Source organism: Rutilus rutilus, assembly GCF_951802725.1.
Source record: "Rutilus rutilus genome assembly, chromosome: 18".
NCBI classification, from domain to species: domain Eukaryota; kingdom Metazoa; phylum Chordata; class Actinopteri; order Cypriniformes; family Leuciscidae; genus Rutilus; species Rutilus rutilus.
Genome location: NC_140231.1, coordinates 803543 through 817771, shown reverse-complemented (window position 1 = coordinate 817771; position 14229 = coordinate 803543). Strand labels below are relative to the sequence as shown.

Here is a 14229-nt window from a genome sequence, read left to right as displayed (position 1 = left end):
ACACGATAATCTCCGCAAATAAACACACTCGCAGAGACTCTCAATCCTTCGGGAATTACAATAACACACTTTCAGAGCAAACGGCCGATGTCATCGAGGCAATAGATGACTTCGGTGAAAAAAATTACACCACTTCCATCAAATTGGTTTCCAATGACACATGACCTCTGTCGATGCAAAACTGTGCGGCCATAATTCTGGAGAACAAAATGTATTTTATTAATCGCGTTTGTAAATCCAGAGGGAAATGACTGAGATGATATTTAAACATGCAATAATCTCTTTGTCTGTGCATTTATCTCATATGCATGATAACAGCAGGTGTGTTGGTGCCACAACTCTTCTGAGATACAAAAAATACAAACATATTTAAAAATGTAGCCTATAGATGGAACCGCATATAAGACTGGAAGTTCGTGTTATAATCTTATAATCAATGAGCTTCATGAAACTCAGAAATGTTAAGGATCATGCTTTTAATTGAATTGAATTGAATTTTACTGATTGAAAAACAAAATAAACGAAGATACAATTGAATGGTGAGCGTCAATTTATTTGGTGGCATATATAGGCTAAATTACTCAAATAAAATAAAGATAAAGCATGGACTGAATGTAAGAGCTCGGGTCAGCTGTTTTACTCATTAAAGTTTTCTAAAATGATTCCATCAGTGCGTTATAATCTATCTTGGGTAAATGTTTGTGTGTTTAACTTATCTGTATTTTAATATTTATAATTTCGGAACAATAAGAAATATATCTGAACATGTCAACGATATCCAAGTAATCACAGACGAATTAATTTTATAAATTATAACACTGTATAATTCATCATATTTTTTCTGTTTTGTTTTTTCATTCGAAGCATCTTGTTTTTAGCGACTGTTTTTTACCTACATTCCGTTTAAGACCGTATAGGCAGCTTATTTAAAAATAGTTAAAAGTATGCTAAACCCATTCCTAAATAAGTGATCTCTACTGTCACATACATACTATACATTACATAGCTTACATGTGAAGCATTCATTGTCTTCAAAAAATCTTTACTTATAAAATAATTCAAATAGCCTACTAAAATACAAAAAAAAAAAAGTAAATAACCTAACACAGTGCGAAATAAAGCTATAGCAGAACTCGTGAGTGACCACACACTGACAGTGGTCTGAGATGTCACTCATCCTCCGTCAGGCATGCGCGAGTGACGTCATGCGGACCGCGCGCTGGGGTGTGACGTCACGATCGCTCGGTGTACCCGATACAGGCTCCGGCGCGCGTCTTCTCGCGCATAAACTTCAACGTTGCTTACAACAAACACACATTTTAGGAACTATATATTATAAATGCATGGAGACGATTTAACACTCGAGAAAAGGAATCAAACAGCCTTTCAGAGAACTGACACGTGAGTCATTATTCCTCGCTTTTTAACAATGTTTGGAAATATGTAGTGCAGTATCTGTAATCATATTTATTATCTTAGCCTGTAAGAGTTTTGTTGTTTTCGCTTTGTATAATAGGTTGTTATAACGCGATAAATATAAATGTTGGTCAACATGTGGTTATGCAAAGCAATTAATATAAATAAATGAATATACAAACTATGACACGAATGTAGCAGTATAAGGCGCGTGCTTTGCATTAGTGTGCAGGTTAAACCGCAGGAGTCTGCGGCTCGTGCACTGCGGCTCGTGCACTGTCCTGCGGGTGCATGTGGCTGCTTGAACGAGAGAAAGACAGGATTCTGTTTCTTTAGGCCTATAGTTCACGAGTGAGGTGATCATCATTTAACACAAGCGTTTTGATTTTAGGATGTTTTAGAGTTTTATTTTGGGACACCTTTTCAAAAGTTTGGAGAATGTGCGTGTTTGCACGAGTGCGCGAGCTCGAGTGTTTTCAAAAATAAAATCTTAGTATTTTAGTATAGTTCTGAAATGAATTAGGCTGCACTTAACCATCTGACGGATTTGCGCATTGCTATAAATAAATGCGTATTATTCAGTTGTTATTACAATCACATGCGGCGCATTAATTCTTCGCGATCGTTCTTCTTTTTCTTCTTCTTCTTCTTAACAATAATAATAATAATAATAATAGGCTAATAATAATAATATTAATAATAATATTAACAGCCTTCCAGACAAGTTGCGGTCACGACTAAGACAAGTTGTTTGTTAGGTTACATTGTCGTTAAAAATAATATAAGAATATTCTCCAGCGTTTATTTACAGGCTTCCTTAAAGTCTTCTAAATCCACTGGCCTCCTTAAAATATTAAATTATATATATTTTTTCATATAGCCTATTATTATTTATTTCTTTGTCGAATAATATCCGGGTAATTTAGTTAAATCGGTTAGTAAACTGCAGTTTATTGTCTGAATTCACAAGGAAGGCCAAAACCTGAAAAGGCTGAACTGGTAATATGCGAAATTCGTTTTTATTCGAGGGAAAATGTATTGTTTTGTCTTTAATTTGCATGCATCTTTAGACATCTTTGTTTTGCTTCAGGTCTGACACAGATGTGAAAGTGATGCTGTGAGCGCAAACAACCCGAAGAATCTTATAGCTAAAATATGCAAATATATTCTTACCTGCTCATAAAATATCTCTGAATGATAGTTTTATGTTGATCCACACTTTTCAAATGCACATATTAGGCGAACTATGATTCCACGCGTCTATCTTCAGTGTTCGTTATAAACATAAAACTATTTATTTATTTGGCATTTATTTGCTTGAATTAAACTACAATTAAAATAATGTCAGTTTCGTGAAATTAATCTCTATATAAGATACCGAGGCACCAATATTAGCCTAATACTATTTTCTGTTATCAATACACGCATTGTCATAGAATTACAGATAGCTTTCTATAGCTGTAGTTCTCCTGCAAGCGAAATTAATTTTTAGGTCTTCGTCGACGATGGTGTTTTTGGGATTTTCATTGGGAATATTTTTTAATACACGTGAATTAAGTGATTGTGCAACACTTAATGTATCCGGGGTCATTCCTACAAGAGTATAACGCGAATAATGTATGGGCTAATATAACATAAGAAGAAACACGTGCACTCTGCTGTCAGATCAAGTGTTATTATTTGTTAATGTCTGTGGAAGGAAATGCAGCTGATAGATCTGACTAAAGGTTTTCTCCGTAAATTACTATAATGATAATAATAATGCAACATAATAATGATTATAATAAAGTAGGTCAGATGAGTAGGCTTGTTAAATAAGAATATGAATTGTCTGCAGTGTATGAATTGTGGAATTTTCTAATTAGTTACTTTGAGAAAGTTGAGCCGTGAACATTTAGAAAAGGCGCTTTTCCTATTTTTCGCAGGTTATGGATCATCATCATTATATTCTCATCAACAGCGCCACTAACTTTAATAAACTTTACAGAACAATCACAGCTGGCAGCGAGATGTTCTCTGGACATGAAAATGTCACAGTAAACCCATATTATATTGCATATTATTTGGCAATTTTAGGTTGTGTTATAGGCTACGTCATGGTTTGGGCGATAGTGGTAGGATAGCCTACTAATAATTTTTTGTAGAAAATATTAATATAAATGCATTAATCCTAAACATTCATTCAATATAACAGCGTGTTCATGAACCTCAAAGTCTTTTTCTTCTGAACACACATTTGGTTTGCTGGTTCTAAATAACAAAATTCCAACTACAAATTGTAATGTTAGACTTTTTTTAATTCTTATTATTAAAAGAGAAATACTGACATTGCTTCAATGACTGATATTAAACTGCACGCCAATAACAATAATTGGTAATTGCCTCGTGCACAGGCTTCAAGAATATGCTTTATGTCAAATAATAATAGGCTAATGTTAATTATAGCGGTACGTGGTTCTGAGTGCTGCAGTGTAACTGCTAAAAAGCGCGGTAGAACTGATGGATTTTATGGATAATATGTTTTTTGTTTGTTTGAAAATGTCTGGACATTGGTATATCAGCTGTTTGTTAAAGTAACAACCTCTCACTGTTCATGGCGCTGCAGACTGAGTCCAAAAACACTGTTTCTGATACACAATAATGCCAGGAGCTCGGCGGAGAAGTTTTGAAGGAAAAACTTTACTTGTATGAAAAATGCTTTTCCTCTGTGGGTGGGACTGAAGTGAGCAGAGGGTGGGTCCTGCTGGTGGACACTTCACTCGTTCACTCCGAACATCTACTCTTCAGGAATATAGCCGATCTGAGGTGCTTTTGAGGACAATATTGCTGGAGATCGCGGCTGTTCACGGGCTTATTCATTATAATATCGCGTAGCGAGTCTGCTGACGCTCGCTTCACACCGCTGAAGAGATTTAATAACACATGATTGTTTTAAAGGAGGACTGAATGTGGACATGGCCTCATCTTTCCATCTGCCGAGAAGCAACAGCACCAGAGAAACACTGGAGAACACGAGCAGCGAGTCTTCAGATAATGAAACCGCAGGTAAACACACATATCTACGTTTACATAACCATACAGAGAGCGAAAACACACGCAAGCTAGCCTTTTTAACCAAACGCATAGGCTACATTTACACGTGTTAAAAATAAGCTTGCTTTCCATACCTAACATGTGTAAAATGTTTTGTTTTAGTACGTCAGTTGTTTAACTGTTTAGCTGTTGTTTCCAGTCTCATTTTGCAGAAACCGTGCAGTGCTTGATGCACATTAGCCTCTTGCTACTTTGCAAACTTTAAAAACTAAATAGAAATTCACGTTTAGAATTAGCCTACAGATACGGCGTCCTTAAAACTCTATATAGGCCTATCCGTTTTAATTATATAAAAAACGCGGTTTAAATTCCCACTGTCGTAAATTTTACAATTAAATGCATTTTTATGACAGTGTTGTATAAACTGCAAAACATGAATGTAGTGCTGTAAACAACAATGAACTAGGCCTGATTTTAAAACATTTCCACTGCATAGGCCTATATCCTGACTTCTATCTTGATATTTCAAATAGCAAAAAATAAATAAAAAATAAACTTAAAATATAGACTTAGCTGTACGTAGGTAGCCAAATGTATTCAAATAGTTTCCGTCCCATTGACGCATTTTAATAAGGCTTGTTTGCATATTTGTGGATTGACAAGCACGGTGCAACAGAATCATTACATTATTCCCTTTTGTCCGACTCTCGTTTTGTGTCCGACTCCCTTCCAAATCTCCGGCAAAAATACGCGCTACTCACTAGATTTCACCAGATTTCACCAGATTTCAAAATTATTCTCCCCAGAAAAGGAGAGGTCTGTCGAGCAGAAAAGCGACGATGGAAATTCGGATGAGTCCAAGAAAAAGAAGCAGAGACGGCAGAGGACTCACTTCACCAGCCAGCAGCTCCAGGAGCTCGAAGCCACTTTCCAGAGGAACCGCTACCCGGACATGAGCACCCGAGAGGAGATCGCGGTGTGGACCAACCTCACCGAGGCCCGGGTCCGGGTACGAGAACACAGCACACACACACACCACTGTGCACATGCTCTCAGGACATATGCGTGAGAACATTTCAGCTTACAGGTTCAAGAAGTCTGAAAAATATCCTATAAGAACAATCACAAAACATTAAACGTACAATTACATATTTTATTAGCTAAATAAATCGTTAATCAAGTCTATTTCTAAAAAGTGCTTCTTTTTTGTCAGTTGTATTCTCAGTCATAACCTGCTATTAATAATAGGAAAATGTCTATTTTTTAACAAACGCAGGCTAAGGGTTGTTTTTCATTATTTAAAGGATTAAAATCTCTAAACCTCTCTTAAGGAAAAGCTATAGGCAATATATTCTTCCCGAGTTTTGTTCAGCGATATTTAGAAATATTTCTCAGTAGAAATTTCTCATGTCTGACCCACATTTACAATTTTAATAGTAAGGGATTTAGAATTGAAACGTTCATCAAATGTCAGACATTTCTCGGTTGGTTTAATTTATCGACATTAATGTAGTATTAGCCCTACACTTTGACTTTTTACATGCCATTATTTTTTAATGCTTTTGAAAATACAATTTTGCGGATATTTAAAATGATTAATTAAGTAGGGCTATATTCGCATAACAAATGCAGATTACTCGCTATACAGCCAGCAAGAAGAGTTACTATCTGCTTCCAGTGAACGTTTTGATCTGTTTAATAGCATTGGTTGCGCTTGAGTAAATATAATGCGTTCCTCCTCTAGGTTTGGTTCAAGAATCGAAGGGCGAAATGGAGAAAGAGGGAACGAAACCAGCAGATGGACCTGTGTAAGAACACTTACCTGCCGCAGTTCAGCGGATTAATGCAACCCTATGATGACGTGTATCCGGCCTACACCTACAACAACTGGACCAACAAAGGACTGGCCCCAAACCCACTGTCCACGAAGAACTTTACCTTCTTTAATTCCATGAGTCCCCTCACGTCCCAGTCCATGTTCTCCGCCCCGACCTCGATCTCAACCATGAGTATGGCGTCCGGGATGGGACATTCCGCCGTGCCTGGCATGCCGACCACCGGCCTCAACAACATCGGCCTGAATAACTCCGCGATCAGTCCCGCGATGAGCTCGTCCACATGCCCGTATGGACCCCCGGGCTCTCCGTACAGCGTGTACAGGGACACTTGCAACTCCAGCCTCGCGACGTTAAGACTCAAATCTAAGCAACACCCGTCGTTTGGATACGGCGGTCTTCAGAGTCCGGGCTCGAGTCTGAACGCGTGCCAGTACAACAGTTGACCAGTTAGACTGACCTAACCCTAACAGTTGACTAGTTAAACTGACTTAACCCTAACAGTTGACCAGTTAAACTGCAATGAACGGATACCTGGAGAAACGACAACCATGCTGGATTAGATGCGTTCGGCATTTTGCAATGGAATATGCGGATTGTCTGTGTTTACCTAAACTTGCACAACAATTTAAATCCATTATTTGGATTGCAACGTTTTGAAGACAAGTTAAACTCATACATTGTACATATATATAAAACGTGGAACAAAACTGAAAATGATGGTATCTCCGAGTGGGAACAGTGAACACCGTTAGCGCGGGAAAGGCCGCAGTAGATGATAGTCTTCAGTTGTGTTTGAGTCCCGTTCTCTTAATTGTATTAATTGTCTTGCAGAGGTTTTGTTGTCCTCTCATCGACAGTCTGGATTCTGTCCTCGTAGTTGTTACCGCATGCTTACTCCGAGTGGGAAAAAAATGTAAAAAATTATATGAATGTGTAGACAAAATAACAAAGCTATAACTTTATGTTGTACTCATGTTGATTGAAAATTGTGCTTATGTTTATGGTAATGTTTGAATAAACCTCAAAACAAAGAATTTCTAAAATAATTATAATGATCAATGTGGGCATTAGCTTGATTAAATGCAACAAACTTGACAGCGTTTACATGAACGAAAACCTGGCCTTCATTAACTTTAAATTTACACTTATAATTTAATAATAGTGTTTCTCTAATTAATATAATCAATCATATCTAACGAAATTAGCCGATATAAATATGTATCGCAACTATAAATTTTTTTTTTTTTTTCATTCACAAAACTATTTTCCAGTGTTTTACTTGTAGCAGGTTTCAGTTCCGCGCAAGTTCAACTCGTCAATATATTAAGCTTGACATCAATACACCCGTATATGATATTTGACAATATCTTCCATTGGCCTTGTTTTTATCCTCCAGCACTTTGCTTGATTACACTAGATGATTTCCAATTAACTCCAAACCTACCTTTAGGATGAAAGAGAGAAAGAAAACTTGAAAATCAATTCCTTATCACGGTTTGCCACGTTAAGTGACTGTTTTTATCGGTTTGTGTGTGTTTAGGTGCATTTAGATGATATGAAGGAGAAGGTCTGTCGTAACTGATGTTTTCCCTAATTCTGCTGATCCTTTTCCACTGATAATAACGCCTTTAATTCCCCCAAAGGTCGAGGCCCGTGTTAATGGTCACTTCCTCTGGTTTAGACTAACAGAACGAGTTCACAATGCTGACATGCCTCTCAAGGACGCGTTAAACTCATTCATTCCCCAATTCAAACAAGAGACTGTCTGAAAGAAAGTGAACAAACCTGCCGAGGAGGACAATGACAAAACCGAGAATCCGGCGAACACACAGCGAAGATCGTGTATCGCGTGCAGTCCGTACGGAAACGAGTGATTATAATAATTCACATATTATAATTCCTGAAAGCACTTCGGCAGAATAATTATTTATTTCAGTATCTTAAACTCGAGGAACAATAAAATAACACTGCAAAATATTTTTTAACAGATTCCGACGAAAGTAAATTCTAGTTATTCACATGATTCTTTTTCTCCCTTCGACTTGTCGTGTTACCTCTAATAAATCGGATCATATCTAAAGTAGGCTTTTAGAGTTAAGATTTAAATAGCATAACGAATTCAATGTTATTACCTAAAAAATCGCGCATCGAACAAAATAGGAAATATTTCCGTAATTGTTTCGAGGTTTATTGCCATTTTAATTATTTTTTAAAAGCATTTTAAGCAGAAAAGGGTGCCGCTTTAATTATATGATGTGCAGCATTTGATTAGTTTCTTTAGCTAATTTATCTCAACAGCTGATTAATCAATCACTGATATGAAGTCAAGCACAGACTGCTAGTCTAATCGCTTAAGATAAGGAGACAATGCACGTCACTTCAACATGTTTAATTAATTATTCAAAATCCATCTTCATCAGCTCTTAAGAAATCCACATTGTATTTCCTTCAATTAAAGATGAACATTCTCCTTAATGAACATTAATGGCCACACGGTCTCAATTAGGCATTCTTAAAATTCAGAGTGTGGCGGGGTTATAATATCCGAAAGGATTATATGTTTTACATCATTAAGTGATCATGGTGTTATTACGCTCATTTATTGCCTTCACTGAACTATTCAAAATAGCCTACTTAGAATAGTTATAATTAAAAAACAAACAAACAACAAAAACGACACTATATTTATGTGAAAATGTGTTCTCTCAACTATATTTTACATGACGTGAAACATCCGATTTTAACATTACCGTTTCCTATTTGAATTTTTTTTTTTTAGATTCAAATCTTAAAACAACAATAACAAAACTATCAGTCACTGGAAAAATATATATTTCATCGGCTAATCTAAAATGTAAAATCTTTTACATTTTTTTACACTACAATAGGTTTGAAGGGTCAGATCAGGTAGAAACAGCTGCTTAAATGTTTTCTCTTTTACAATATAATAACATTAATGTGATATTTTCTTTGGCGCATATGTCCTACTCTCAGTTTGCATTAATAAATCATTACTGTTTTGGAAAATAGAAAAATTCTCTTATTGTCTTTTTCGTTGTCTTACTTATTCAGTTCGTGCATCATTGAGCTGTAGCAAACCTAAAACAAAGTTATGGCTATGAAAGACAATATTTTGCTTGAAATATTGCACTTAATATTTAAGCGACGTGTAGTAGTGTATGCTCAATCATAATCCATCGCTGTAAACATCAACAGGCTGTTATGAAGTACAAAACTGCACTTTGTAATGTGAGATATTATGCAATAATTCTGTCACAACAAACATAAAGGTTTGGAAGAGGAAGATGGAAACGTTGATAAGACAGAAAAACTATAACATTAATTGAAAAGGCATGTAGTAAAAAAAAAAAACAACACATTAAAACAGCAATGCGGAATACTCAAATGAAATTTACAAGAAGCAATTATAAGCGAATACCCGATAGGCCTACTCGACAATATCCAATGTTCTTTAAAAATATATATTTAGAATCATCCTTTTAGATAACAGCATGAGATATTATCCGTAATAACCCCGTGTGTAGGCTATATATTTATAAAAAATAAAATAAAATAAAAAATAGCACAAATCAATTAAAGCATACAGCTGAGCAGTAAGATCATTATCAGCAAAAATAAAATATAAACCATAATTAAGACATTTAAGCAATGCATAAGAATTTACACAACATAAAGACACACAAATTAAAACACTGGCATATCTAACTAACCCTGGAGAAAAGCGGTCTCGCCATGAAGGCGTTTTATGGACTCACAAAACCTGCTATTATCATGACTTGAGGGAATGATTAACCAGCTTTGTGAAGGTGAACTGAAGAGTTACTGACTCTGATTGAGTTTCATCCTGCAGATTCAGTTCAGAATAATGACAGAGAAACTATAATTACTGGAGAACACCTTCTTCTGTTCTGCCAAGCTGATAAATCTGTAAGAGTTTTGAGAATTAATTACATTCCAAATGCAAAACTACATGCATTTCTAAAAAAGTTGTATTTTAGTGCGATGAGGAAACATGCATATGGAGAACATTGAGATGCCTGTCCGAACACAATACAAATGACTGAAAGGACTGATATATAAATATAAAATCACTTGCTTTATCATATACGAAACTAATACTAGCATCCTGTCTTTATATCTGCACGTCTATATGGGACATATTTTGTTTACACTGGTGGAATTAAAAACATAATTCAAGAGGTTTAGACCAAGATAAAAAAAAATAACATTTATGAAAAAGTAAAACAGGCAATTGAAGGATAAATAAATTACAAAAATAGCAGGCAACAATGACGAGGCGAAGCACGGGAACTGCGGGCTCGTTAAACCGGCGTCACTCTGAAGAACTCGATCCGGATTGGATGCGGTTTGCCCTGCGGAGTCAGTGCGGATAGTGACGCACTGAAGGACTGAGTTCAGTGTTTCTCTCAGACTCCCAGTTGATTCAATAAACTGTTGTAATGAACTGAATTGTGATGTAGTTGATGGAATAATGTACGCCGTTAATGCGTTAAAGACGCGAACAGTTTGAAATATTCAGCATTTGGTTTTATCACCAGCGCAGATCTCTAACCCGAATCTGGAAATGATCACTGTAAAGTCTTGTTTTTGTATATTGTTGTTTGTATCAGCTAGAAACTTTAATTGATTTTTTGCACTGAAATATATGAAAAGTGGTCATAAAATCACCTTGCAATGCATCTTTCATTTCATCACAGCCAAGGGTCAAAGGTCAGCTGAAGCAGGGCCAGTCTTTACCCTGGAGCAGGAATAAGAGAAGGATGCAGGAACACTACACAACACACAGGCTAAAGCTGGAGATAAACTAGAGTTCGCATCGGTAGGGTTAGGGTTAAATGGCACAGTTCAGAAGGGTTCATCTGGATCACAACTATCTAGATTTGAAAATCACGATTGCTATCCAGGATCAGGTAACGGTAATTAATCTTACTTTTGTGCCGTTTTTAACGTTTTGCATTTTCCTCCAAGAAACGGCATTCATTCGCAAAAAACGCTAAAGTTGAGAATGAACACAGTTTATCGGGGAACGCAAAAGCATTAATATATAATTTTCCTCCCTCATGTGACCCACAACAAAAATAAACAAATATACATTTAATAAGGGATGCAGTTGAAACTAGTCAACATCTGAAGTGGATCAAAACCTTTCATCAAAGTTATGAATTTTGAAGAATACCCGTTATTGTCTGAGGAAAACTGTGAAGAACTCTTCTGATCCACTTCAAATGTTAACTACTGTAGTTTCGACTGGTTCCTCTCTGATGATTGTGCCGATGTAGTTTATATGAAGTGATTAAAAATCACTTAAAATTCAATATTTATTATTGTTGTTTGATATTGATAGCGGTTTGGCGGAATGTTTTATGGCGCCAACATTTCTTTCTCTACATCCTGAAAGGCTCATAACCTGAAGTCTACTTCTAATTTATTACTTTACCAGTAAAAATAATCAAGAGCAAAATATAAATATAAATATAAAAGTGTGTATATATTACATGATAGAATTTACAATTATATTTTTTGGCCAGTTGTAAAGTTTTAAAACATCCTTTACACGCTCGTTCACTGATGGGGTTTCAGGGCTGGAGGAGAGCAGTTCTCCACCACAAATGCAGTAATGGAGGTTTTCTGAGACTGAAGGGCTTTTTAATGTCCCGACCTCGGTCTCTGTCAGCAGATCCAGAGTCCTTCAGCGGTCTTGTTGACCCTTGACCTCCACAGTTCAGCTCTCAGTCCTGCAGCTGGTTCAGGAGAGCGGGACCGTCTCCTCCACAGGACCACAGAACCGCAGCCAGAGAGAGTCTGTGGCTGAACTTTAACCCGGGAACATGTAAGAGTAGCTCTGAACCTTGTTATCTTGATTGACAGATATCTGATGTCTCGGGTTCATCCCAAACACCACGACATCTGACTTCTGCAGTGTTCCAGTGACAGAGACAGATCAGCAACAGCGTGATCAGTGGGAACACTAAACCAGTCCAGAAGACACGAACACCATCACGGTCATGAGCGTCTGACGTCACGAACACCATCGGGGTCATGAGCGTCTGACGTCACGAACACCTTCAGGGTCATGAGCGTCTGACGACACGAACACCATCAGGGTCATGAGCGTCTGACGACACGAACACCTTCAGGGTCATGAGCGTCTGACGACACGAACACCATCAGGGTCATGAGTGTCTGACGACACGAACACCTTCAGGGTCATGAGCGTCTGACGACACGAACACCATCAGGGTCATGAGCGTGAGCGTCTGACGTCACGAACACCATCAGGGTCATGAGCGTCTGACGACACGAACACCATCAGGGTCATGAGCGTCTGACGACACGAACACCATCAGGGTCATGAGCGTGAGCGTCTGACGTCACGAACACCATCAGGGTCATGAGCGTCTGACGACACGAACACCATCAGGGTCATGAGCGTCTGACGACACGAGCACCATCAGGGTCACGAGCGTCTGACGACACGAACACCTTCAGGGTCACGAGCGTCTGACGTCACGAACACCATCAGGGTCACGAGCGTCTGACGACACGAACACCTTCAGGGTCACGAGCGTCTGACGTCACGAACACCATCAGGGTCATGAGCGTCTGACGACACGAACACCTTCAGGGTCATGAGCGTCTGACGACACGAACACCATCAGGGTCATGAGCGTCTGACGACACGAACACCATCAGGGTCATGAGCGTCTGACGTCACGAACACCATCAGGGTCATGAGCGTCTGACGACACGAACACCATCAGGGTCATGAGCGTCTGACGACACGAACACCATCAGGGTCACGAGCGTCTGACGACACGAACACCATCAGGGTCACGAGCGTCTGACGTCACGAACACCATCAGGGTCATGAGCGTCTGACGTCACGAACACCATCAGGGTCACGAGCGTCTGACGTCACGAACACCATCAGGGTCATGAGCGTCTGACGACACGAACACCATCAGGGTCACGAGCGTCTGACGTCACGAACACCATCAGGGTCACGAGCGTCTGGCGTCACGAACACCATCAGGGTCACGAGCGTCTGACGACACGAACACCATCAGGGTCACGAGCGTCTGACGTCACGAACACCATCAGGGTCACGAGCGTCTGACGACACGAACACCATCAGGGTCACGAGCGTCTGACGACACGAACACCATCAGGGTCACGAGCGTCTGACGTCACGAACACCATCAGGGTCACGAGCGTCTGACGACACGAACACCATCAGGGTCACGAGCGTCTGACGTCACGAACACCATCAGGGTCATGAGCGTCTGACGTCACGAACACCATCAGGGTCACGAGCGTCTGACGACACGAACACCATCAGGGTCACGAGCGTCTGACGACACGAACACCATCAGGGTCACGAGCGTCTGACGTCACGAACACCATCAGGGTCATGAGCGTCTGACGTCACGAGCACCATCAGGGTCATGAGCGTCTGACGTCACGAACACCATCAGGGTCATGAGCGTCTGACGTCACGAGCACCATCAGGGTCATGAGCGTCTGACGACACGAACACCTTCAGGGTCATGAGCGTCTGACGACACGAACACCATCAGGGTCATGAGCGTGAGCGTCTGACGTCACGAACACCATCAGGGTCATGAGCGTCTGACGACACGAACACCATCAGGGTCACGAGCGTCTGACGACACGAACACCATCAGGGTCACGAGCGTCTGACGTCACGAACACCATCAGGGTCACGAGCGTCTGACGACACGAACACCATCAGGGTCACGAGCGTCTGACGTCACGAACACCATCAGGGTCATGAGCGTCTGACGTCACGAGCACCATCAGGGTCATGAGCGTCTGACGTCACGAACACCATCAGGGTCATGAGCGTCTGACGTCACGAGCACCATCAGGGTCATGAGCG

The 14229-nt window shown here is 39.3% G+C and overlaps 1 protein-coding gene across 1 annotated transcript; it reads left to right on the top strand.

The window, feature by feature from the left end:
• Nucleotides 1-978: 978 nt before the first annotated feature.
• pitx1 (paired-like homeodomain 1) lies at nt 979-7404 on the top strand. The gene is made up of 4 exons (XM_084386806.1): nt 979-1401; nt 4354-4461; nt 5256-5458; nt 6194-7404. The coding sequence occupies exons 2-4, from the start codon at nt 4371-4373 to the stop codon at nt 6728-6730; spliced, it is 831 nt and encodes a 276-aa protein (XP_084242932.1). The 5' UTR covers nt 979-1401; nt 4354-4370; the 3' UTR covers nt 6731-7404.
• The last annotated feature ends 6825 nt before the right edge of the window (nt 7405-14229 follow it).

What these genes read in the sequence shown, in the direction of transcription:
- pitx1 (XM_084386806.1), top strand. Translation starts at nt 4,371, where the DNA reads ATGGCCTCATCTTTCCATCTGCCGAGAAGCAACAGCACCAGAGAAACA. An exon ending in TTCAGATAATGAAACCGCAG is followed by an intron (nt 4,462 to 5,255) that starts GTAAACACACAT and finishes TATTCTCCCCAG; the next exon opens with AAAAGGAGAGGTCTGTCGAG. An exon ending in TCACCGAGGCCCGGGTCCGG is followed by an intron (nt 5,459 to 6,193) that starts GTACGAGAACAC and finishes TTCCTCCTCTAG; the next exon opens with GTTTGGTTCAAGAATCGAAG.